The 27062-nt window shown below is 46.2% G+C and overlaps 1 protein-coding gene across 3 annotated transcripts in view; it reads left to right on the plus strand.

Moving 5' to 3' along the window:
• nedd4l (NEDD4 like E3 ubiquitin protein ligase) overlaps positions 1-27062 on the plus strand; it is a 614975-nt gene that overhangs the window by 248528 nt on the left and 339385 nt on the right. For all 3 annotated transcript variants that reach the window (XM_070867774.1, XM_070867791.1, XM_070867782.1), the window contains exons 3-5: positions 4580-4661; positions 10088-10126; positions 15404-15457. In XM_070867774.1, coding sequence (XP_070723875.1) covers positions 4580-4661; positions 10088-10126; positions 15404-15457 — 175 coding nt within the window. The remainder of the gene's footprint in view (positions 1-4579; positions 4662-10087; positions 10127-15403; positions 15458-27062) is intronic.

Below are 27062 nucleotides of genomic sequence, written 5' to 3' on the forward strand. Positions count from 1 at the left end.
GGGACCTGGGGGTCCTTATGCATGAAACATAAAAAGTTAGTGTGCGGGGTACAAGTAATCAAGAAGGCAAATGGAATATTGGCCTTTATTGCAAAGGGGTATAAAAGCAGAGAAGTCCTGCTACAACTGTACAGGGTATTAGTGAAGCCACACCTAGAGTATCACGTACAGTTTTGGTCTCCTTATTTAAGGAGGGATATACTTGCATTGGAGGCAGTTCAGAAAAGGTTCACTAGGTTGATTCCTGAAATGAAGAGATTGACTTATGAAGAAAGGTTGAGTAGGTTGGGCCTGTACTCATTTGGAGTTCAGAAGAATGAGAGGTGATCTTATTGAAACATAGGATAATGAGGGGGCTCAACAGGGTAGATGGAGAGCGGATGTTTCCACTCACAGGGGAATCTAGAAATAGGGGGCATAGTTTCAAAATAAGGGGTCGCCCATTTAAAACTCAGATGAGGAGGAATTTCTCCTCTGAGGGTTGCAAATCTGTGGAACTCTGCCCCAGAGAGCTGTTGAGGCTGGGTCACTGAATATATTTAAGGCAGAGATAGACAGATTTTTGAGCGATAAGGGTTATGGGGAGCGGGCAAGGAAGTGGAACTGAGCCCATGATCAGATCAGCCATGATCTTATTGAATGGCGGAGCAGGCTCGAAGGGCCAAATGGCTTACTCCTGCTCCTATTTCTTATGATCTTATGTTCTTATTATGTAACAGAATTTGACACCTACCTCATGAGGACAGATGACCAAAGACTTGGTCAAAGACATAGGTTTTAAGGAGGAGAGAGAGGTAGAAAGGCAGGGGGGTTTAGGGAGGGAATTGCAGAGCTTAGTGCATAGACAGTTGAAGGCATGGCTGCCAGTGATTAAGTGAACTAAATGGAGGATGCACAAGGCCAGAATTGGAGGAACTCTGAGTGCTCAGAGTTTTGTAGGGCTGCTGGAGGTTAAAGTGACTGGAAGCGGGGAAGCCGTGGAGGGATTTGAAAGCAAGGATGACCATTTTAAATTTGATGCATTGCTGGGCCGGATGCCACTGTAGATCAGTGAGCAGAGGGGTGATCAGTGAATGGGATTGAGCGTGGGTTAGGACATGGGCAGTAGAGTTTTGGATGAGCTCAAGTTATGCAGAGGGTGGAAGATAGGAAGCCAGCCAAAAGGGCATTGGAATAGTAGAGTCTGGAGGTAAGAAAACCATGGAATAGGGTTTCAGCAGCAGATGGGTTGAGCAAGGGTGGAGACGGGCGAGGAGGAAGTAGGTGATCTTGGTGACAGCCGTAGGGGGTTTGGGGGGGCGGTGGGTGGTGTGGGGTGCGAAGCTCAGCTCGGGGTCAATGGGACAGAGGTTGCGAACAGTCTGATTCAGCCTCAGACGATGGCCAGGGAGAGTGATGAAATTGGTGAGTAGGGAAGGGTATTTGTGGTGGGGCCAAAGGTGATGGCTTTGGTCTTCTAAATATTTAGAGAAAATTTCTGCTCATTCAGCACTGGATATTGGACAAGCAGCATGGCAGCTGTGGATGGGTCGAGAGAGGTGGTGATGCGGTGCTTTATTAGGCAGTCCCTTGGAGTCGAGGATGACCTGCTTCCACAATAATGAGTTCTCAGGTGACTGATCGAGTCCAATGTGGCACCTCTGTCACAGGTGGGGCAGACGGTGGTTGGAGGGACGGGTGGGTGGGGTGATTGGGTTGTCGTGCGCTTCTTCCGCTGTTTGCGTTTGGCTTCAGCGTGCTCCTGGCGAAGAGACTCGTTGTTCAGTGCCTTCCCCGGGCGCTTCTCCTCCATTTTGAGCTGTCTTTGGCCGGGGATTCGCAGGTGTCGGTGGGGATGTTGCACTTTTTCAAGGAGGCATTGAGGGTATCCTTGAAGCAATTTCCTCTGCCCACCTGGGGCTCGCTTGCCATGTCAGAGCTCTGAGGAGAGCGCTTGTTTTGGGAGTCTTGTATCGGGCATGCAGACGATGTGGCCCATTCATCGGAGCTGATGGAGCATGGTCAATGCTTCGATGCTGGGGATGTTGGCCTGAGCGAGAACACTGACGTTGCAGCTGAGTGTCGTTCGTGCACATGTGGAATATGGCATGTTGTCGAGAACTAGGAGGGTGACCAGGATAGATCCTTGGGAGGCGCTAGAGTTAATGGTGCGGGAATGAAAAGAAAAGTCATTGTAAAAGTTTCTTTGGCTATGACTGGATAGATGAGAATGAAATTAGGAGAGGGCAGTCCCATTCAGCTGGACAACGGAGGAGAGAAACATAGAAACATAGAAAATAGGTGCAGGAGTAGGTCATTCGGCCCTTCGAGCCTGCACCGCCATTCAATAAGATCATGGCTGATCATTCACTCAGTACCCCTTTGCTGCTTTCTCTCCATACCCCTTGATCCCCTTAGCCGTATGTTGGCCTACATAGCTAGGGGATTTGAATACAGGAGCAGGGAGGTCTTACTGCAGTTGTACAGGTCCTTAGTGAGGCTTCACCTGGAATATTGCGTTCAGTTTTGGTCTCCTAATCTGAGGAAGGACATTCTTGCTATTGAGGGAGTGAAGCGAAGGTTCACCAGACTGATTCCAGGCATGGCTGGACTGTCATATGAGGAGAGACTGGATCAACTGGGCCTTTATTCACTGGAGTTTAGAAGAATGAGAGGGGATCTCATAGAAACGTATAAGATTCTGACGTGACTGGACAAGTTTGATGCGGGAAGAATGTTCCCGATGTTGGGAAGTCCAGAACCAGGGGACACAGTCCAAGGATAAGGGGTAGGCCATTTAGGACTGAGATAAGGCGAAACTTCTTCACTCAGAGTTGTTAACCTATGGAATTCCCTGCCGCAGAGAGTTGTTGATGCTAGTTCATTGGATATATTCAAGAGGGAGCTAGATATGGCCCTTACGGGTCATGGAGAGAAAGCAGGCAAGGGGTACTGAGGGAATGATCAGCCATGATCTTATTGAATGGCGGTGCAGGCTCGAAGGGCCAAATGGCCTCCTCCTGCACCTATTTTCTATGTTTCTATGAGAAAGCAGGAGGTGGGTCTCTTGGACAAGATGAGCTCGGATAGGGTACGAGAGTTTCCAATGTTTGTAATGGATGTTTAACATAAGTTTCATTGCTTCAAAATTCTAATAACTTATTTTCTTGTATGATGCTGTTTATTTACACTTGTATTCGTTGGTCTTTTTTCTGATACGTTTTTTTGTTTTGTTACATGATGAGGTGCATGCCGAAATATGTCTTCCATAACCTAGCACAAAAACAAAATATAAGCAACAAAGGTCAAGACCCACTATCTGGGAGTTTATAATGGGGGTGGTTTGTCTGAGCATTATTTCTCGCTTTCGTCATTCAATTTTCTCCTTTTTTTTTTCTTCCTGAAGTCACTGGTTCACGCAGTGGTGCATTTTCATGGATGATGGCATTTTGACCCTGCACAGTCTGTATCACTCCTCGTGGCATCACAGGTGCACCTTTTTATAAAGCACCTTTGGCATAAAGTCCCAGGACACTTCGCAATCACTTCACTGGCATCATAAACACGTATGCTGTGTCAGGAAGGAAGAGATTGGAAGGGGTAACTGAAAGCTACATTGAAGAGATAGGTGTTGAGGAAATTTTCAACCATGGAGAGATTTATGGAGGGAGTTGCAAAGAGTAGGACTGAACTGACTGAAGGCTCTGCCACCATTGTGAGGTGTAAGGAAGCCAAGGCCATGAAATTATTTGAAGCTGGGGATAAAGAATTTGAAGTGAATACATTGGAGAATATTGGTATGTCTGTTAAGACCTTCAGTAATGGGCAAGTGGGATAGGATTGGTGGGGATCAGTGGAAAATGATGATGGGCTAGGCCGATTTTTCTTTTGTCACCCTTGGTTCTCGTTGCCCAGGGATATTGAGATTAATTAATTAATTCATTAATCGCCTGCTATCTTGGTTCAGGTCCGCTAATTTGGTATAGACAACTGGTAGAACTTCAGACACGCCTAATTTGTATGGTTCACCATGGGATGCTTTTACCCATTAATCAACTAATTCAAACCATATAATAAGGAAGAGATTCATAAGCATTAGAATACCTCCGACATATGTCAATTTTTTATATTCATTGGAAGTTATCTACATTCCAACCATGTAATACATAAATTATTAATTTTGTAAAAATAACCTTCACTTTGCTGCACATTGAGAATTGTTGCCTGTTTGGTGCATGAGAGTTTCGAAGCATGTGGAATTTGTTTTATCTTTGGTAGTATAAAATATTTCTGTTAAGTGAACAGCCATTGTCGACTCTTCTCCAACCAATTGATCATGTATATTGGGGGTGGAGGGGCAGAGACCCTCTTCTGCTTCCCAAGGCTGGCCATACTGTTGAATAGACATTGTGGAAGGCTGGTCAAACATCCTTGTGCTGTTGAGAAAATAGCTTTCACAGAAGAGCCCAGTAAGCAGGTAACCTGCCTTCTCTGCCAGTCAGGTCGTGCTTGTTGCATGGAGTGACGAAAAATTAAAGCATACAAATAAAGTTTAAGCTAATATGTTTTTTAAACTTTTCTTTCATTGTTTTTTTTTTAGTGACCCTTATGTGAAATTGTCCTTGTATGTGGCTGATGAGAATCGAGAACTCGCTTTGATTCAGACAAAAACGATCAAAAAGGTAAGTTTTAGGAGTTTATTTGGCTTTTTGTCAACAGTGCCAGGAATCCACGAGTTTGCTAAGATTTAATGGGGCTGACCTATTTAGTTGAAATGGACAACAGATAATCCTGAAAAATCTTTTTGAAAAGATGCTAATTCAGGGACCCGAGGTTTCAAGTGCAGTCGAATCTGACCTTGTGCAGCATGGGCATTTCTACCTAGGCCATTTGTGAAATGGCCCGATGGCCGCCTTCTGTGCAAAACTTACAGAATTCAAGGATTGACGACACTGTTGTCACTCATTCAAGGTGTTAAAATTAAACTAAAGTGGTCTGTTATTTATCTTCAATCTAGACTGCCCCATAACTAATACGTGCGTGGTGGATACTCATCTCTGGGTTCTGTTCAGATGTGTAGTATGTGATTGAATCTATGCACCCGTGCAGGCTACAGGTTTACTTAGGCCACATTGCACCACACTTAACTAAACCTGCTGAAGGATGATCAGGACTCTTGTCCCATAATCCTTTGCTGCCCTCTGACGTGACTTAGCAAACCATCAGGTGAAGGAGCAAATGAGCACAACTGTCTTCAGGATGTAAACATCAGGTCAAGTTGAGTTTAACCCCCCAAATGTGTAATAGGTCAAAGATTTCTTCATGTTATTTATAAGGTCACGTTTAATGAGACAGCACTACTTGCATTCAAATATATAATCTAAATTCAATAATTTACATATGTAAATATTAATAGTTGTCACTCTCAGATCCCAATCTATATTGCAACTTTGAACCAAGCTATTGAAAGCAAATTCAAGTGGTTGGGAAGGATTGCAGTGAGGTGATCGGTAACTGCTTGGAGCCAATACCTTCATCTATTACTTCCAGTACTGACGCCTTAAGACGCCATTGAAATTAATTTTGTAGAAGAACTGAACAGGTTTACTTAGGCCACATTGCACCACACTTAACTAAACCTACTGTAGGATGATCAGGACTCTGGTCCCATAATCCTTTGCTGCCCTCTGACGTGACTTAGCAAACCATCAGGTGAAGGAGCAAATGAGCACAACTGTCTTCAGGATGTAAACATCAGGTCAAGTTAAGTTTAACCCCCCAAATGTGTAATGCTTTTGTGCACTGCAACATTTTTCAAAAGAAATCCCTTGTGTATTTTAAAAAGTAGGTGCTGGAGATCTTAAATAAAGCCAGAAAATGCAAAAAAAATGTACAGAGGTTTGGTCACTATCTCAAAGAGAACCTGTCTTTTCAAATGCTGACCAACCCGCTGTGTACAATGATAAATAAGAACATTTCGCTATTTTTTTTCAGTTTTTAAAATAGCTACAGGGAAAATGGAAGCTGTCTTCTTTGATCAAGATTTGAAATGGACGAGTGCACGTAAATGTTTCAGTGGGAACTGTCTGATTTAAATGGTGGGGTTATTGTGAGACATGCCAAACACATTCCTGTCATACCAAGAGTACTAGACACAAGCTCTGAATGTCCATGGATCTCGAAAAAAGCTAACCCTATGGTAGCAGCGAGATTAGTGAAGCCTTCCCTCGTGATGGTCTGCAACAACTAGTTTCCCAGCATGTTTCTATGGGGTACTGAAGTTGCATGTTCAGCCATGAACTCATTGAATGGCGGTGCAGGCTAGAAGGGCCGAATGGCCTACTCCTGCACCTATTTTCTATGTTTTCTATGTTTCTATGTTTCTATGCCAAACCCAGAGGAGACGGCTCCTTCAGTCTGGTTCTCCAGACCTCTATGGTAAACATTTTGAGGGTCCATAAGGGAATTCCAGACTGTCCTTAAGTCTTTTGAGACAGAGGCCTGTGTTACAGATGTCCTTGGAACTGCTCAGCATTGCATGACATACTGCAGTGCTGTGTTAACTTGCTCTGCGAAGCATAGTGCATGATGCGACAACTCCTGCCACTCTGTGTTGCCGCTTTTTTCCCCATTTCTGATATATTTGAAGACCTTGCATTTCTTGTGCTATGCTTTTTAAAGTTCTCTGTTTAAGTTACATTTTTACCTTACAGAAAGCACTTTTTGCAGATAGATCTGCAACCGTATCGTATCTTAGTGCTGTGTCTTGTTGCTTGTTTCTCTGCTATTATCTAATTTGAAAAAACTGGCCTCTTAAGCTTCAAAATATTGACGACATGCCCATTTACTTTAAGCACCGATTGCAGTTTCAAATTAAGTGAAGGTGACTTTATTTTAAGTAATAATCTTGGTTTGCAATTAAGGAGCAAATGTGAAGAAATAAAAACACACTGCTTTAAACAAGTGCAAGATTGCATATTGTAGTTGCAGAAAGTAGGTAAAATTGTTATGTTTTGTACAGAATCTTCCAAAGTTTTAAGGTTAGTTGTGTTTGTGGTTTGTACACATACAAAATAACATAAGATTTAGAAGCAGGAGTAGGCCATTCGGCCCCTTGAGCCTGCTCTACCATTCAGTAAGATCATGGCTGATCTCGCTCAGCTCCACTTTCCTGCATAATCCCTTGATTCCCTTAATATTCAAAAATCTATCGATCTCTGTCTTGAATATACTCAACGATTGAGCATCCACCATCCACTGGGGTGGAGAATTCCAACGATTCACCACCCTGCCATGTTCTTGCCCACTCACTTAGTCTATCTATATCCCCTTGAAGTCTCTTAGCATCCTTCTCACAACTTACATTCCCACCTAGCTTTGTATCATCAGCAATCTTGGATATCTTACATTTGGTCCCCTCATCCAAATCATGGATATAGATTGTGAATAGCTGAGGCCCAAACACTGATCCTTGTGGTACTCCACTAGTTACAGTCTGCCAACCCAAAAATGACCTGTTTATTCCTACTCTCTCTTTTCAGTCCATTAACCAATCCTCAATCCACGCTAGTATATTACCCCCAATCCCATGAGCCCTAATTTTGTTCAATAACCTCTTGTGTGTGACACCTTATCGAATGCCTTCTGAAAATCCAAATACACCACATCCACTGGTTCCCCCTTATCTATTCTACCAGTTACAATCTCAAAAACAAATTTGTCAATCATGATTTCCCTTTCATAAATCCGTGTTATCTCTACCCAATCCTATTATTATTTTCTAAGTGTCCTGTTACCACGTCCTTAATACAGGTTGAACCTCCCTTATCCGGTACCCTCGGGACCTGGCCTGTGCCAAATAAGGGATTTTGCTGGATGAGGGAGGTCAGCGGCCGGGGAGGTGACCCAAGGCTGGGGTGGGGAAGGGAAGAGGTCGACGTCCCAGGCGGGCCACGAAGCAAGTGTCAGTAGGTTGGGTGTCGGTGCGGCCCCAACAGGTGTCTGCACAGCCCCAGTGAGTGTCGGTGGGCCGGGTGTCGGCGTGGCCCCAATGGGCCGGGTGTCTGCACAGCCCCAGCGGGTGTTGGCGGGCCGGGTGTCGGTGCGACCCCAGCGAGCGTCGGTGGGCCGGGTGTCAGCGCGGCCCCAGCGGGTGTAAACAGGCCAAGAGTCGGTGCGGCCCCAGTGTGTGTCGGCGGGCTGAGTGTCGGCGTGGCCCCAGCGGGTGTCGGCGGGTCGAGTTTTGGTGCGGCCCCAGCGGGTGTCGGTGGGCCGGGTGTCGGCGGGCCGGGTGTCGGCACGGCCCCAGCGGGTGTCGGAGAGCAGAGTGTCGGCACGGCCCCAGCGAGAGTCGGTGGGCCGGGTGTCGGCACGGCCCCAGCGGGTATCGGAGAGCCGAGTGTCGGTGCAGCCCCAGTGAGAGTCGGTGGGCCGGGTGTCGGTGCGGCCCCAGTGAGAGTCGGTGGGCTGGGTGTCGGTGCGGCCCCAGTGAGAGTCGGTGGGCCGGGTGTCGGTGCGGCCCCAGTGAGAGTCGGTGGGCCGGGTGTCGGTGCGGCCCCAGTGAGAGTCGGTGGGCCGGGTGTAGGCGTGGCCCCAGTGAGAGTCGGTGGGCCGAGTGTCGGTGCGGCCCCAGTGAGAGTCGGTGGGCCGGGTGTCGGTGCGGCCCCAGTGAGAGTCGGTGGGCCGAGTGTCGGTGCGGCCCCAGTGAGAGTCGGTGGGCCGGGTGTCGGTGCGGCCCCAGTGAGAGTCGGTGGGCTGGGTGTCGGTGCGGCCCCAGTGAGAGTCGGTGGGCTGGGTGTCGGTGCGGCCCCAGTGAGAGTCGGTGGGCTGGGTGTCGGTGCGGCCCCAGTGAGAGTCGGTGGGCCGGGTGTAGGCGCGGCCCCAGTGAGAGTCGGTGGGCCGGGTGTCGGTGCGGCCCCAGTGAGAGTCGGTGGGCTGGGTGTCGGTGCGGCCCCAGTGAGAGTCGGTGGGCCGAGTGTCGGTGCGGCCCCAGTGAGAGTCGGTGGGCCGAGTGTCGGTGCGGCCCCAGTGAGAGTCGGTGGGCCGAGTGTCGGTGCGGCCCCAGTGAGAGTCGGTGGGCCGGGTGTCGGTGCGGCCCCAGTGAGAGTCGGTGGGCCGGGTGTCGGTGCGGCCCCAGTGAGAGTCGGTGGGCCGGGTGTCGGTGCGGCCCCAGTGAGAGTCGGTGGGCCGGGTGTCGGTGCGGCCCCAGTGAGAGTCGGTGGGCCGGGTGTCGGTGCGGCCCCAGTGAGAGTCGGTGGGCCGGGTGTCGGTGCGGCCCCAGTGAGAGTCGGTGGGCCGGGTGTCGGTGCGGCCCCAGTGAGAGTCGGTGGGCCGGGTGTCGGTGCGGCCCCAGTGAGAGTCGGTGGGCCGGGTGTCGGTGCGGCCCCAGTGAGAGTCGGTGGGCCGGGTGTCGGTGCGGCCCCAGTGAGAGTCGGTGGGCCGGGTGTCGGTGCGGCCCCAGTGAGAGTCGGTGGGCCGGGTGTCGGTGCGGCCCCAGTGAGAGTCGGTGGGCCGGGTGTCGGTGCGGCCCCAGTGAGAGTCGGTGGGCCGGGTGTCGGCGCGGCCCCAGTGAGAGTCGGTGGGCTGGGTGTCGGCGCGGCCCCAGTGAGAGTCGGTGGGCTGGGTGTCGGCGCGGCCCCAGTGAGAGTCGGTGGGCTGGGTGTCGGCGCGGCCCCAGTGAGAGTCGGTGGGCCGAGTGTCGGCGCGGCCCCAGTGAGAGTCGGTGGGCCGGGTGTCGGCGCGGCCCCAGTGAGAGTCGGTGGGCCGGGTGTCGGTGCGGCCCCAGTGAGAGTCGGTGGGCCGGGTGTCGGTGCGGCCCCAGTGAGAGTCGGTGGGCTGGGTGTCGGTGCGGCCCCAGTGAGAGTCGGTGGGCCGGGTATCAGTGCAGCCCCAGCGGGTGTCGACGGGCCGAGTTTCGGCGCGGCCCCAAAGTTCTGCACATGCGCCTCCGGCCGCCGGAATCATCGCGGACGAGGGGTGGTGTCGGATAAGGGAGTCCAACCTGTCATAGAGTCTAGCATTTTCCCTACGACTGATGTCAGGCAAACTGGTCTGTAGTTCCCTGTTTTCTCTCAGATGCAAAACTGATGGATACAATTTTCTTTTGCAGACATTAAATCCAAAATGGAATGAAGAATTTCTTTTCAGGGTAAGTATTCGTAAAATTCTTAAGTGACATAAATGTATATGTTTTTCTTTTTCGAATTGACTGAACCAACCCACTCTATTTTTAAATAAAAAGACAAGTATAATCGAGTTGCAGTTATGTTACTGGACTAGTAATCCCAGGGCTTGGATTAATAATCCAGATAATGCAAGTTCAAATACCAGTATATCATTTAGTTTTAAAAAGCTGGTATCAGGGAAAAGTGACCATGAAGCTGTCGAATTGTCATTAAAAACCCAAATGGATCATTAATGTCGTTTAGGGAAGCAAATCTGTTGTCCTCACTCGGTATGGTTGAAATGGGACTCAACTCCCACATCAGTGTTGTTATCTTCCTTGCCCTCGTGGCAACTAGGAATGGACAATTGGCTTTTCCAACAATGCCTACATTCTGGGCATAAATAAATCAAGTATAGTTCGGTGGGCAGGTGAATAAGTCAGATTTTACCTTGTTCAACTCCCTCAGTTTCCCATGGGGTAAAGTCAGCATTTTGCTGAGCGATTCAGAACAGGAAGGTCCCAGGTTCAACTTGTCTTATGGGATGAAGTTAGAATGTTATTAAGTGATTCAGAACAGGAGGTTCCATGTTTGATTCTCTTCATTTTCAGATTAATTGATAACAGCCTGGGGTGTGATTGAGTGCGACAGTAACTCCTCACTGCCCCTCTGCTGGGGAGTGGAAAAAGGGGCCGTAGTAGTGCAAGGAAGATGGTGGAAAGGCCTGGGGGAGTCAGGATTCTGTCAGCCACAGATTACCCAGCCTTTGACATGCTCTTGTTGCCACAGTATTTTATGTGGCTGGTCCAATTAAGTTTCTGGTCAATGGTGACCCCCAGGATGTTGATGGTGGGGGATTCGGCAATGGTAATGCCATTGAATATCAAGAGGAGGTGGTTAAACTCTTGCTTGTTGGCGATGTTCATTGCCTGGCACTAGTGTGGCGCGAGCTTAAATGTCGTCCAGGTCTTGCTGCATGCGGGCATCGACTACTTCATTTTTGAAGGAGTTGCAAATGGAACTGATCATTGTACAATCATCAGTAAACATCCTCACTTCTGACCTTATAATGGAGGGAAGGTCATTGATGAAGTAGCTGAAGATAGTTGGGCCTAGGACATTGCCCTGAGGAACTTCTGCACCAATGCTCTGTTTTCTGTCCATTAACCGATCCTCAGTCCATGCTAATCTATTACCCCCAATCCCATGAGTCCTAATTTTGTATAATAACCTCTCATGTGTACCTTATCGAATGCTTTTTGAAAATCAAAATACATTACATCCACTGGTTCCCCCCCCCCCCCCTCCTTATCCATCCTTATAGGTACATCTTCAAAAACTAAGATTTGTCAAATATGATTTCCCTTTCATAAAACCATGTTGACTCTGCTTAATCATATTGCGATTTTCTAAGTGCCCTGTTACCACGTCCCAGCATTTTGCCTGCTACTGATGTCAGGCTAACTGACCTATAATTTCCTGTTTTTTCTCTTCCTCTTTTCCTAAATAGTGGGGTTATACTTGCTACCTTCCAATCCTTGGGGACTGTTTCAAAATCTAGGGAATTCTGGAAGATTAATCCCAATGCAACTTAATCTCTGCAGCTACCTCTCTTACCGATGATGCAGGTCGTTCGATCCAGGGATTTGTCGCCACTTAATCCCATTAATTTCTCCAGTACCATGTCTTTACTTATACTGATTTCCTTAAGTTGCTCTTTCTCCAGACCCTTGGTTCCTCATTTCTGGAATGGTTTTTGTGTTGTCTACTGTGAAGACATACAATTTTTTTGTTTACTGTCTCTGCTATTTCTTTATTGCCCATTATAATTTCTCCTGTCTTTGCCTCTAATGGGCCCACATTTACTTTCACTAATCCTGTCCTATTTACATACCTATAGAAATGTTTACAATCAGTTTTTATGTCTCATGCTAATTTGCTCTTGTATTCTTTTTTCTGTTTCCTTATTAATTTCTTGGTCCTCTTGCTAAATTTTAAAATCCTCCCAATCTTCAAGCTTACTATTTTTGGCAACATTATACACCTCTTTCTTTGATCTAATACTGCATTTAACTTCTCTTGTTAGCCACGAGTGGACCATTTTTCCTGTTGAATTTTTGAGCCTGAAAGAAATGTATATTTGTTGTAAATAATTTACAACAAATATACATTTCTTTAAGTGTTACTTCTTTACACGCTTGTCATTGCTTGTCTACCGTCATACCTTTTAATGTAGCTTCCCTATCTACCTTAGCCAACTCAGCCCTCATGCCATTGCTTTGTTTAGATTTAAGACCCTAGTTTCGGACTTGACTAAATCACTTTCAAACTCAACATAAAATTCTATCATATTATCGTCACTCTTCCCCAATGGTTCCTTTACGACAAGGTTATGAATTAACCTTTCTCATTGCACAATACTAGATCTAAAATAGCCTGTACCCTCATTGGTTCCTCAACATACTGATCTAGAAAACTTTCCTGTATACATTCCATGTATTCGTCCTCCACACTATTACTGCAAATTTGGTTTGTCTAGTCTAGATGGAGCTTAAGGTCCCCCATGTTTACTGTATTACCCTTGTTACATGCGCCTCTAATTTACTGATTTATACTCTGCCCTACATTACAACTACTGTTTGGGGGCCTATAAACAATTCCCACCAATGTTTTCTGCCTCTTGCTGTTTCTTAGCTCCACCCAAACTGATTCTACTTCTTGATTTTCGGAGCTAAGTTCCTTTCTCTCTACTCTTTATCCCATCCTTTATTATCAAGGCTACCCCTCCGCCTTTTCTATTTTGCCTCTCTCTCCTAAAAGTTAAGTATCCTGGAATATTTAGTTCCCAACCTTGGCTATTAGATTAAACCTATTCATTTCTATCTGCACTATTAATTCACCCATTTTGTTGCGAATGCTTCGCGCATTCAGATAGAGTGCCTTTAGCTTTGATTTTTTCTATTTTTCCCCTGATGTCACCGTAGTCACTGATGCCCTGTTATCTTTGTTACTCTTTTTGTCCCTTGCTGACCCACTCTGCTTATTTTTACCTAAAACTCTGCTCTGCTCCAGAGTCTTGACATTTCTCTTGCTGCTTTTAAATTAACTCATTCTGAATCCTCCCATCCCACCTTCATTAGTTTAAAGCCCTGTCTACTGCCCTAGTTACTCAATTCGCCAGGACACTCGTTCCATGGAACAGCTCCCTCTTTCCCCAGTACTGGTACCAGTGGCCCATGAAGCGAAACCCCTGCCTTCCACACCACTCTTTCAGCCATGCATTTAACCTTCCAATCTGCTTATCCTTGTGCCAATTGGCGCATGGCTCAGGTAAAAAATCCAGAGATTATTACCTTTGAGGTTCTGCTTTTTAATTTCAACCCCAACTCTTCAAACTCTCTCAGCAAAACCTCGTTTCTAGTTCTATCCATGTCATTAGTTCCTGGAGTACTGTGAGAGGTATCACACCTGAGGAAGGATGTATTGTTCTTGGAAGGAGTGCAGCATAGGTTTACCAGAATGATACCCTGATTTCAAAGGTTAAGTTACGAGGAGAGATTGCACACATTAGGTTTATATTCCAAGGAATTTAAAAGGTTAAGGGATGAACTAATCGAAGTTTTCAAGATATTAAGGGGAATAACGAGGGTAGATAGAAATAAACTATTTCTGCTGGTTGGGGGTTCTCGGACTCGGGGGCATATTCTAAAAATTAGAGCCAGACCTTTCAGGAAATTAGGAAGCACTTCGACGCACAAAGGGTGGTAATGGCAATTGAAGTGAGATCAATTGTTAATTTTAAATCGGAGATTGATAGCTTTTTGTTAACTAAAGATTTAACGGGATTATGGGGCAAAGGTGTTAGGTTGCAGATCAGCCATGATTTCATTGAATGTTTTAACTGCTTGGGCTCAATGGCTTACTCCTGTTGCTATGTTGCGAAGTTAATTTTGAAGAAATAAAAGAGCATGCAAATGGTTGAGACAGTGAGATAATGAGAAGCCTACCCAGGGGAAAAGATGAGAATATGAGGGAATTGGACAAGAAGCAGCAGAAAGCCTGGGGATGCATGCCTGAAAATGCCAGCAAAACACAGTGGGTCTGCTAATCCTGTAAAGAGGGAAAAGGATTAAAAAAATATAATTGTATCTATATCATTACAATCAAACTTGTCTCCAAACAGTCTTATAAACCATGTTACAGTGATAGTGAACCTCAGAATGAACAGGCTGAAAAAAGAAGTCTGAGGGGTGACCTAACAGAGGTCTTTAAAATTATGAAAGGTTTTGATTAGAATAGATATAGAGAATGTTTCCACTCGTGGGGAAGAGAATAACCAGAGGCCATCAATACAAGATAGTCACCAAGAAATCAAATAGGGAATTCAGAAATAATTTATTTACACAGTGAATGGTAAGAATGTGGAACTCACTACCTCAGGGAGTGGTTGAAGCGAATAGTATAGATGCATTTAAGGGGGGGAAAGACCAACATTTGAGGGAGATGGGAATAGAGGGTTATTCTGAGGAAAGACGGAAGGAGGCTCGAGTGGAGCATAAACGGCGGCATGAACTGGCTGGGCCGAATGGCTTGTTTTTGTGCCGTATATCCTCTTATCCTATGTAATCCTATGTAATGTGTAAACCTCTCATTACTTGAGTCTCTTGTGACGCGGAGACAAACTGTAGGGAAAAGCAGCAGCCTAAACGTTTCTGACTCCTTCCTTCACTCTTGACAGTAGCTTCCTATCACTGCCACTAGGGTGGGGTGGGAATCGAGAAATCAAAACCTGAACATGTGTTTTAGCTTCAGACTTGCAGCTGCAGGCTTTGTGTTTTTCTCAGTTCTTTAATTTCTCATCTTTTCCTTGGGTCCATCAGCATCTGAAAAAAGAGGATATAAATGTTTTGGGTGGAGACCCTTTCTCGGAGCACCAAAAATCAAAGAGCCTGGCAGCTGTTTCTCTGTACTGTATTGTGGGCGTTGCTGGTAGTTGGGCAGGTGGAATAGCTAACTTGTACCTGGATTTATTCATATTGTTTGGCTTACATTTCAGACACTTGAAGAATATTTGCAAGGAAAAAAAATTGAGTTAAATATTTTCAGCGACGATTTTCTTAAGTTCACTCCAACCTGTCCTGTACATGTCTACTGTTCAAATGTCAACATTTGAATTCATGTTGATAATCTAACAACAGGTTAAATTAATTGATGGGTGTGTGATGTGGGCCCAGCTATAACACTAATTACTTAAATTGCAGGTCAATCCCCAGAATCACAGGCTGCTGTTTGAAGTCTTCGATGAAAACCGACTGGTGAGTACGAACTGAAAAATAAATCTCCTTCCATTGTGCCCTGATTTGAAAAGAGTAATCAAGTCATCTTTGTATCTTGCCATTTGTTTTAATTGGTAATTCCCATGAAGTCCCACATAGTTTCAGCAGCCTTGCACTTTACTTGTTTTTTTTGTTTGCTCATAAAATACTACATTGTTTGTTCCAGAATTACATGCATTGGTGAATTGCCATGTTTTTGTTTTGTTCAAGCACCTATTAAAATCCTCCTTCAATGGAAAATTAAGCTATCGTAAATAAACTTTGTTGCACTGTGGCAATTAGATTATCAAAAGAGCGATTAGACATAATTTCAAAGGAACACTTTTTTCCAAGAAACATTATTTGCATATATAGGTACAGCATCGAGAATTCGGGACCGAGGCTGTTCCGGTTTCTCTGTATTTCCGGACTTCGGACCGTCTTTCCGATGTCCCGAGCCCGGAAATGCCTGAGCCAAGGTAGGTAGGTAGGGGAGGAGGGGTCGACTGGTGGTGGTGGGGCCAGCCCGGGGTGAGGTTAGCGGTGCAGTGGCGTGGGGAGGTTGTGCCTGAGGCAGGGGTGAGGTGGGGATGAGGGAGGCGGCGGTGGCCTGAGGCGGGGGTCCGGATTCCGGAACATTTACCGGATTCCGGAACTCTGGAATCTCGATGCTGTATCTGTACTAAAAAGCCTCACCCTTGTAGTCTACAATTACAATGTATTAATGCTTTGCCAGTGCTAATAGTTATTTCTCTCTTGGTACTTTATGATGGAATGTTATGCAGAAGCATGTTTTAAAAACTAAAAACTTTGGTTTGATAGAATTTAATAACTGAGTACAAGAGTGTGCCTGATAACGTTCTTAATGAGAGTTCTGTGCTACTTTTTTCCCCAGAGATTCCGTAATTGGTGTGCTTAAGATTATTGAGCCTTGTGTCAGTAAACAAAAAAAGCACTGATTATAGAAAGACAATCAAATGAACAATGGCTGAATCAATACTTATTTTACTTATAATCAAAACTTATAGTAGTGGTCGGGGACAGTATCATTAGGGGATAGATACTGTTCTCTGCAGCCGAGAGTGAGAGTCCCGGCCTCGCTGCAATGCTCCACCTCACACTCAACAAGCTCCCTACTGGAGTGGAACTAAACTATAGAACCAGTGGGAACCTGTTCAACCTTCGTCGCCTCCACGCCTGATCCAAGACCGTCCCATCCTCTGTCGTCGAACGACAGTACGCGGACAATGCTTATGTCTGCACGCACTCGGAGGCTGAACTCCAAGTCATATTCAACATTTTCACCGAGGTGCATGAAAGCATGGGCCTTACACTAAACATCCGTAAGACAAAGGTCCTCCACCAACCTGACCCCGCCACACAGTACTGCCCTCCCCCCATCTCCCCGCACCCACCCCACCCAAGTCATCAAGATCCACGGCGTGGCCCTGGGCAACGTGGACCACTTTCTATACTTCAGGAGCCTATTATCAGCAAGAGCAGACATAGACGATGGGGTTCAACACTGCCAGCACAGCCTTCGGCTGCCTGAGGAAGAGTGTTGGAAGATCAGGCCCTCAAATCTGGCACCGAGCTTATGGTCTACAGGGCTGTAGTGATACCCACCCTCCTGTATGGCTCAGAGACGTGGACCATATACAATAGACACCTCAAATCGCCTGAGAAATACCACCAACGATGCCTCCGCAAGATCCTGCAAAAATTCCCTGGGAGGACAGACGCACCAACGTCAGTGTTCTCAATCAGGCCAACAACCCCAGCATCGAAGCATTGACCACAATTGACCAGATTCGTTGGGCGGGCCACAATGTTCGCATAGAAACAGAGAAAATAGGTGCAGGAGTAGGTATTCGGCTCTTCGAGCCTGCCCCACCATTCAATATGATCATGGCTGATCATGCAACTTGAGTACCCCTTGATCCCCTTAGCTGTAAGGGCCACATCTAACTCCCTTTTGAAAATATCTAACGAACTGGCCTCAACAACTTTCTGTGGTAGAGAATTCCACAGGTTCACAATTCTCTGAGTGAAGAAGTTTCTCCTCATCTCGGTCCTAAATGGCTTACCCTTTATCCTTAGACTGTGATCCCTGGTTCTGGACTTCCCCAACATTGGGAACATTCTTCCTGCATCTAACTTGTCCAATCCCGTCAGAACTTTATATGTTTCTATGAGATCCCTCTCATTCTTCTAAATTCAGTAAATATAAGCCTAGTCGATCCCATCATCATAGGCAGTCCCTCGAATCGAGGATGACTTGCTTCCACGTCAAAAAGTTCACAGATGTTTCAATGATGGACCTAAAATTCCAGGTCCGAACTAAATGTTGAAGGGTGGAAGATGCCTGTGCTTGGATTTTTTTTAAACGTGTAGTGACCGTTGCACACCAGACACCACACGGGCTTGACAGAGCCAGGTCTTGGCCTAGTAGCAAGGATTAACCAGGACGACTGGAGACCAGCTTTGCTGCATGGACCTAGTGCGCACACATATCGCAGTGTGGGCTGGCACTCTTCTGGGCCCCGAACTCACGCCTCTCCTGCACCCCGATCACGTCCCTCTACAATCTCTCGCCGCTCCTTCGCCCCAATCTCGCCGCTCCTACAGTAAAAGCCTTTTGAAAGTCCAAATACACCACATGCACTGGTTCTCCCTTGTCCACTCTACGAGTTACATCGTCAAAAAATTCTAGATGATTTGTCCAGCATGATTTCCCTTTCATAAATCCATGCTGACTTGGACCGATCCTATCACTGCTTTCCAAATGCACTGCTATTACATCTTTAATAGTTGATTCCAACATTTTCCCCACTACTGATGTGAGGCTAACCGGTCTATAATTCCCCGTTTTCTCTCTCCCTCCTTTTTTAAAAAGTGAGGTTACATTAGCTACCCTCCAGTCCGTAGGAACTAATCCAGAGTCTCTAGAATGTTGGAAAATGACCACCAATGCATCCACTATTTCTGGGGCCACTTCCTTAAGTACTCTGGGATGCAGCTTATCAGGCCTTGGGGATTTATCGGCCTTCAATCCCATCAATTTCCCTACCACAATTTCCTGACTAGTAAGCATGCCCGACACAAGACTCCCAAAGCAAGTCTTCGACTTGGAACTCCTGCCCGGCAAGCGAGCCCCAGGTGGGCAAAGGAAACGTTTCAAAGCCTCTTTGATAAAGTACAACATCCCCACCGACACCTGGGAGTCCCTGGCCAAAGATGCCCGAAGTGGAGGAAGTGCATCCGGGAGGGCGCTGAGCATCTTGAGTCTCGTCGCCGAGAGCATGCAGAAAACAAGCGCAGGCAGCGGAAGAAATGTATGGCAAACCAAACTCCCCACCCACCCTTTCCTCCAAAGACTGACTGTCCCACCTGTGACAAAGACTGCAATTTCCGTATTGAATGTACAGTTACCTGAGAACTCACTTTTAGAGTGGAAGATGTTGTTTAACCAGTGCCAGGGTTAAGGACATCTACTCTGAGCTGGAGAGGAACTTGGAGTGGGAGGGGTGCACGTGGCTACAAAGGACATAGGACAAATAAAGAGGTTCTGCTGAGGGATTATGAGCAGCTAGGGGCCAAATTAAAAAGCCGAACCACACAGGTAATAATCTCTGGATTGCGACCTGAGCCACGAGCAAATTTGCATCGAAACAATAAGATCAGAGAGTTAAACATGTGGTTCATAGACTGGTGTGGGAGAAATGGGCTTTGGTTCATGGGACACTCGCACCAGTACTGGGGTAAGAAGGAGCTGTTCCATTGGGACGGGCTCCACTTAGACTGTGCTGGGACTAGGCTCCTGGCGAATCAAATAACTTGGGCTGTGGAGGGGTCTTTCAACTAATTAGTGGGGGGGATGGTTCAAGTGAGCGAAAATTAAAAATGTCAAAGAATAAGGAGAAGGCAATGGAGCAGTGTAGCACTGGGGGAAATGAAAACCGGAGTATGACAGGAAGGGACAGAATGTATAAACATGAAGGTGAAACAGAAAATGGGGTCAAAGCAGGAAAAAATGGTTAAAAAAAACAAATTGATCTGAATGCATGCAGCATTCGTAACAAAATAGATGAGTTAACGGCACAAATGGGTATGATCTGATAGCCATTACAGAGATGCAGTTGCAAGGTGACCTGGACTGGGAACTAAATATTCAGGGATATTTGACAATTCAGAAAGACAGACAGAAAGGAAAAGGAGGTGGGGTAGCACTGTTAATAAAGGATGAGATCAGTGCATTATTGAGAAACGATATTGGCTCAGAAGATCAAGATGTTGAATCAATTTGGGTGGAGATGAGGAATAATAGCGGGAAAAAGTTGCTGGTGGGCGTAGCTTATAGGCCCCCTAACAGGAACAACACTGCAGGACGGAGTATAAATCAAGAAATAATGGAGGCTTGTAAAAAAGGAACGGCAATAATCACGGGCGACATTAACCTTCATATTCATTTGACAAAGCAAATTGGCCAGGGTAGTCTTGAGGAAGAGTTCATAAAGTGCATCCGGGATAGTTTCCTTGAACAGTCCGTTGAGGAATCAACCAGGGAGCAGGCTATCTTAGATCTGGTACTGTGCAATGAGACAGGATTAATGAACAATCTCCTAGTAAGGGATCCTCGAGGAATGAGCGACCATAACATGGTTGAATTTCAAATTCAGTTGGAGGGTGAGAAAGTTGGATCTCAAACCAGTGTCCGAAGCTTAAATAAAGGAGACAACAAAAGGTGGTATGAAGGCAGAGTTGGCTAAAGTGGACTGGGAAAGTAGATTGAAGAATGGGACGGTTGATGAGCAGTGTCAGACATGTAAGGAGATATTTCATAACTCAACAAAAATATATCCCAATGAGAAGGCAAGACTGTAAGAGAAGGGATAACCAGCTGTGGCTATCTAAGGAAACAAGGGATGGTATAAGATTTCTAAATCTCTGGCATTAAATTGACAGCAAGACCGATTATTTTAAAACAATTTGGAATAGTTTATTAAACACACACACATGCATATCTATCAGCAGTCATCAGCTGTCCTGCGGATCAACTTAGTTACAACCGATACAATGATGTTCCAATAAAAACGGTATACTTAACTTCCCCCTGGCAAAGCACATGGCCTGCTGCTTTGTCTGTAGAGGGAGGTCCTGCTTTTGCGAAGGAGAAGAGGAGAGAGCAATCTTTGGCTTGAGTTTTTATATCTCTGAAGGCCATTGTTTCTCAGGAAGCCTCAGGATTGGATCTTGGTTCCAAGGCCATTCCTGATTGGCTTCCCCTCATACATGTGTACGTCTGGAGGGCCAGCGCCACTCCTTGACTAGGTTAATGGCTTTCCAATTAACACCTTTGTTCCTTTAAGCTCTGTCCAGCCAGAAGACAATATACAAACAGGACATGCTGGAAGTCTGTGAGCTTCCATTTTGTTTCAACACTGCAGCCTTTCTATATAATCTACACTTTGATCATTTATACATACACAGAATCAGTTTTATCATTAATAAACATTTTTCTTCTTACAATGGTGTAAAATTGAAAAAAAGCACATACCAAATGGCCAAGAATAGTGGGAGGCCAGAGGATTGGGAAACTTTTAAAAGCCAGCAAAAGAATGACTCAAAAAATAATTGAGGTGTTATGTATGCAACACCTTGTAACCAGCATTCTACCGCCACCAGAGGGCGCATCTGTTGGAGTCCCAAGGGATCCCAGCATCCCTTGGGAGCACTGCATATAAGCAGGCCTCCCATGCTGTGCCAGCACTCTGAAGTCAGAATAAAGAGACTCAGGTCACACTTACTCAAGTCTACAGTACTCAGTCACATTGCTTTATTTGAGATAACAACTGGCGATGAGTAATAGATAACAATCCATCACGTGAAAATGCAGAGAACTGTTCGTATCCTGGAGAAATTCTCAGAAGGTGACGATTGGGAAGCCTTTCCTGGAGCGACTCGACCAATACTTCGTGGCTAACTAGCTGGAAGGGAATGAGAACACTGCAAAACAAAGGGCGATCCTCCTCACCGTCTGCAGGGCAACAATCTATGGCCTCATGAAGGATATTCTTGCTCCAGTGAAAGCAACAACCAAATCGTATGAAGAACTGTGTAAGCTGGTCGGGGAGCACCTAAATCCGAAGGAGAGCGTTCTGATGGCAAGGTATCAATTTTATACACGCCAACGGTCTGAAGACCAGGAAGTGGCGAGCTACATCACTGAACTAAGGCGCCTTGCAGGACATTGCGAATTCGATGGATTCCTGAAGCAAATGCTAAGAGACTTTTTTGTGCTTGACATTGGTCATGAGGTTATCCTTTGCAAACTATTGACTGTTGAAACACTGAACCTGAGCAAAGCCACAATGATAGCCCAGGCATTTATATCCACCAGCGATAACACCAAACAAATTTCGCAGCATAAAGATGCATCGGCAAGTACTGTACACAAAGTAACGTCGTTTTCAGGCAGGAATGGTATGTTGCCTCCCTGGTGCAAGGGTCAAGGATGTCTCGGAGCAGGTGCAGGACATTCTAAAAAGGGAGGGAGAACAGCCAGTTGTCGTGGTGCACATTGGTACCAACGACATCGGTAAAAAAAGGGATGAGGTCCTACGAAACGAATTTAAGGAGCTAGGAGCTAAATTTAAAAAGTAGGACCTCAAAAGTAGTAATCTCGCGATTGCTACCAGTGCCATGTGCTAGTCAGAGTAGGAATCGCAGGATAGCACAGATGAATACGTGGCTTGAGCAGTGGTGCAGCAGGGAGGGATTCAAATTCCTGGGGCATTGGAACCGGTTCTGGGGGAGGTGGGACCAGTACAAACCGGACGGTCTGCACCTGGGCAGGACCGGAACCAATGTCCTAGGGGGAGTGTTTGCTAGTGCTGTTGGGGAGGAGTTAAAGTAATATGGCAGGGAGAGCAAAAGACAGAAAGGAGATGAGGAAAAGTGGAGGGCAGAGAAACCCAAGGAAAAGAACAAAAAGGGCCACTGTACAGCAAAATTCTAAAAGGACAAAGGGTGTTTTAAAAAAAAAAACAAACCTGAAGGGTTTGTGTCTTAATGCAAGGAGTATCCGTAATAAGGTGGATGAATTAACTGTGCAAATAGATGTTAACAAATATGATGTGATTGGGATTACAGAGACGTGGCTCCAGGATGATCAGGGCTGGGAACTCAACATCCAGGGGTATTCAACATTCAGGAAGGATAGAATAAAAGGAAAAGGAGGTGGGGTAGCATTGCTGGTTAAGGAGGAGATTAATGCAATAGTTAGGAAGGACATTAGTTTGGATGATGTGGAATCTATATGGGTAGAGCTGCAGAACACCAAAGGGCAAAAAATATTAGTGGGAGTTGTGTACAGACCTGCAAACAATAGTAGTGATGTTGGGGAGGGCATCAAACAGGAAATTATGGGTGTATGCAATAAAGGTGCAGCAGTTATAATGGGTGACTTTAATATGCACATAGATTGGGCTAACCAAACTGGAAGCAATACGGTGGAGGAGGATTTCCTGGAGTGCAAAAGGGATGGTTTTCTAGACCAATATGTCGAGGAACCAACTAGGTGGGAGGCCATCTTAGACTGGGTGTTGTGTAATGAGAGAGGATTAATTGGCAATCTCGTTGTGCGAGGCCCCTTGGGGAAGAGTGACCATAATATGGTGGAATTCTGCATTAGGATGGAGAATGAAACCGTTAATTCAGAGACCATGGTCCAGAACTTAAAGAAGGGTAACTTTGAAGGTATGAGGCGTGAATTGGCTAGGATAGATTGGCGAATGATACTTAAGGGGTTGACTGTGGATGGGCAATGGCAGACATTTAGAGACCGCATGGATGAACTACAACAATTGTACATTCCTGTCTGGCGTAAAAATAAAAAAGGGAAGGTGGCTCAATCGTGGCTATCAAGGGAAATCAGGGATAGTATTAAAGCCAAGGAAGTGGCATACAAATTGGCCAGAAATAGCAGTGAACCTGGGGACTGGGAGAAATTTAGAACTCAGCAGAGAAGGACAAAGGGTTGATTAGGGCAGGGAAAATGGAGTACGAGAAGAAGCTTGCAGGGAACATTAAGACGGATTGCAAAAGTTTCTATAGATATGTAAAGAGAAAAAGGTTAGTAAAGACAAACGTAGGTCCCCTGCAGTCAGAATCAGGGGAAGTCATAACGGGGAACAAAGAAATGGCAGACCAATTGAACAAGTACTTTGGTTCGGTATTCACGAAGGAGGACACAAACAACCTTCTGGATATAAAAGGGGTCAGAGGGTCTAGTAAGGAGAAGGAACTGAGGGAAATCCTTATTAGTCGGGAAATTGTGTTGGGGAAATTGATGGGATTGAAGGCCGATAAATCCCCAGGGCCTGATGGACTGCATCCCAGAGTACTTAAGGAGGTGGCCTTGGAAATAGCGGATGCATTGACAGTCATTTTCCAACATTCCATTGACTCTGGATCAGTTCCTATCGAGTGGAGGGTAGCCAATGTAACCCCACTTTTTTAAAAAGGGAGGGAGAGAGAAAACACGTAATTATAGACCGGTCAGCCTGATATCGGTAGTGGGTAAAATGATGGAATCAATTATTAAGGATGTCATAGCAGCGCATTTGGAAAGAGGTGACATGATAGGTCCAAGTCAGCATGGATTTGTGAAAGGGAAATCATGCTTGACAAATCTTCTGGAATTTTTTGAGGATGTTTCCAGTAGAGTGGACAAGGGAGAGCCAGTTGATGTGGTGTATTTGGACTTTCAGAAGGCTTTCGACAAGGTCCCACACAAGAGATTAATGTGCAAAGTTAAAGCATATGGGATTGGGGGTAGTGTGCTGACATGGATTGAGAACTGGTTGTCAGACAGGAAGCAAAGAGTAGGAGTAAATGGGTACTTTTCAGAATGGCAGGCAGTGACTAGTGGGGTACCGCAAGGTTCTGTGCTGGGGCCCCAGCTGTTTACACTGTACATTAATGATTTAGACGAGGGGATTAAATGTAGTATCTCCAAATTTGCGGATGACACTAAGTTGGGTGGCAGTGTGAACTGCGAGGAGGATGCTATGAGGCTGCAGAGTGACTTGGATAGGTTAGGTGAGTGGGCAAATGCATGGCAGATGAAGTATAATGTGGATAAATGTGAGGTTATCCACTTTGGTGGTAAAAACAGAGAGACAGACTATTATCTGAATGGTGACAGATTAGGAAAAGGGGAGGTGCAACGAGACCTGGGTGTCATGGTACATCAGTCATTGAAGGTTGGCATGCACGTACAGCAGGCGGTTAAGAAAGCAAATGGCATGTTGGCCTTCATAGCGAGGGGATTTGAGTACAGGGGCAGGGAGGTGTTGCTACAGTTGTACAGGGCCTTGGTGAGGCCACACCTGGAGTATTGTGTACAGTTTTGGTCTCCTAACTTGAGGAAGGACATTCTTGCTATTGAGGGAGTGCAGCGAAGGTTCACCAGACTGATTCCTGGGATGGCGGGTCTAACCTATCAAGAAAGACTGGGTCAACTGGGCTTGTATTCACTGGAGTTCAGAAGAATGAGAGGGGACCTCATAGAAACGTTTAAAATTCTGATGGGTTCAGACAGGTTAGATGCAGGAAGAATGTTCCCAATGTTGGGGAAGTCCAGAACCAGGGGTCACAGTCTAAGGATAAGGGGTAAGCCATTTAGGACCGAGATGAGGAGAAACATCTTCACCCAGAGAGTGGTGAACCTGTGGAATTCTTTACCACAGAAAGTTGTTGAGGCCAATTCACTAAATATATTCAAAAAGAGTTAGATGAAGTTCTTACTACTAGGGGGATCAAGGGGTATGGTGAGAAAGCAGGAATGGGGTACTGAAGTTGCATGTTCAGCCATGAACTCATTGAATGGCGGTGCAGGCTAGAAGGGCCGAATGGCCTACTCCACCTATTTTCAATGTTTCTATGAATGCATATGGTATAATGAACACGCCTGCAGCTGCACGACGTCAAATGACTCGGAGTCCGCCATTAAGTGTGAATGCGAGGCAATTAACACCTTGTTGGCGCAGCAGAGGTGATCATCGAGCCCATCACTGCCGCTTCAAACACTATGCTTGCAAAGGCTGTGGAACAATGGGACACCTCCAGCGAATGTGCAGACGAGCTGCAAACCCTGCAAACCACCACGTTGCAGAAGAAGACCGATCCATGGTGGATCAAACTGAACTAGAGACTCGAACCGAGGAGGCAGAAGTGTACGGGGCGTACACCTTCATCACAAAATGTCCACCGATCATGTTAAAAGTTGAACTGAATGGAATTCCAGTGTCCATGGAATTGGACACTGGTGCGAATCAGTCGATCATGAGCAAAAAGGCCTTCGAGCAAAAAGGCTGTGGTGCAACAAAGCACAATGGCCCAAGTTGAGCCCTATTTATACCAAGCTGAGAACTTGCACTAAAGAGCTGATCCCTGTAATTGGCAGTGCAGCAGTAAAAGTCTCCGATGATGGAGCGGTACACGAACTCCCACTGGATTTTACCATGAGATGGGCCCACACTGTTTGGCAGAAGTTGGGTACGAAAAATCTGCTGGAACTGGGACGACTTCAGAGTGCTTTTGTCTGTCGACGACGCCTCATGTGCCCAGGTTTTGAGCAAGTTCCCGTCGTTGTTTGAGCCAGGCATCGGAAATTTCTCTGGGGCGAAGGTGCAGATCCACTTGGTTCCCGGTGCACGACCCATCTCCCACAAGGCACATGCAGTGCCATACATGATGCGAGAGAAAGTGGAGATTGAGCTGATCAGTCTTCAACGGGAGGGCATCATTGTGCCGGTTGAGTTCAATGAGTGGGCCAGTCCGATTGTTCCGGTTCTCAAGGGCGATGGCACGGTCGGAATTTGTGGGAACTATAAAGTAAAGATTAACCGTTTTTCGCTGCAGGATCAGTACCCGCTACCCAAGGCAGATGACCTATTTGCGATGCTGGCAGGAGGGAAGACGTTCACCAAGTTGGACCTGACCTCGGCCTACATGACGCAGGAGCTGGCAGAATCTTCGAAAGTCCTCACCTGCTTCAACACGCACAAAGGTCTGTACATCTATAATAGATGCCCGTTTGGGATTCGATCGGCCGTGGCTATTTTTTAAAGGAACATGGAGAGTCTGTTAAAGTTGGTTCCGCGCACCTTGCTTTTCCAGGATGACATATTGATCACAGGTGGATCTCTTAGGGAGAAGAATCACGGCAGACGGCATCAGACCCACCAACGCCAAGACGGAGGCCATCAAGAACGCGCCGAGACCATGTGATGGAGCTGCGGTCGTTCCTGGGACTCCTCAATTATTTTGGTAATTTCCTACCCGGCTTAAGCACCTGGCTAGAACCTCTACATGTGTTGCTACGCAAGGGAGATGACTGGGTATGGGGGAATCACAAGAGACTACTTTTGAGAAAGCCAGAATCTGTTATGTTCCAACAAACTGCTTGTTATGTGTGACCCATGTAAACATTTAGTGCTAGCTTGCGGTGCATCTTCGTACGGGATCGGGTGTGTGTTACAACAAGCAAACGAATCGGGAACATTGCAACCGGTCACTTATGCGCCCAGGAGCTTGTCCA

Source organism: Pristiophorus japonicus, chromosome 2 (assembly GCF_044704955.1).
Source record: "Pristiophorus japonicus isolate sPriJap1 chromosome 2, sPriJap1.hap1, whole genome shotgun sequence".
Classification (NCBI taxonomy): domain Eukaryota; kingdom Metazoa; phylum Chordata; class Chondrichthyes; family Pristiophoridae; genus Pristiophorus; species Pristiophorus japonicus.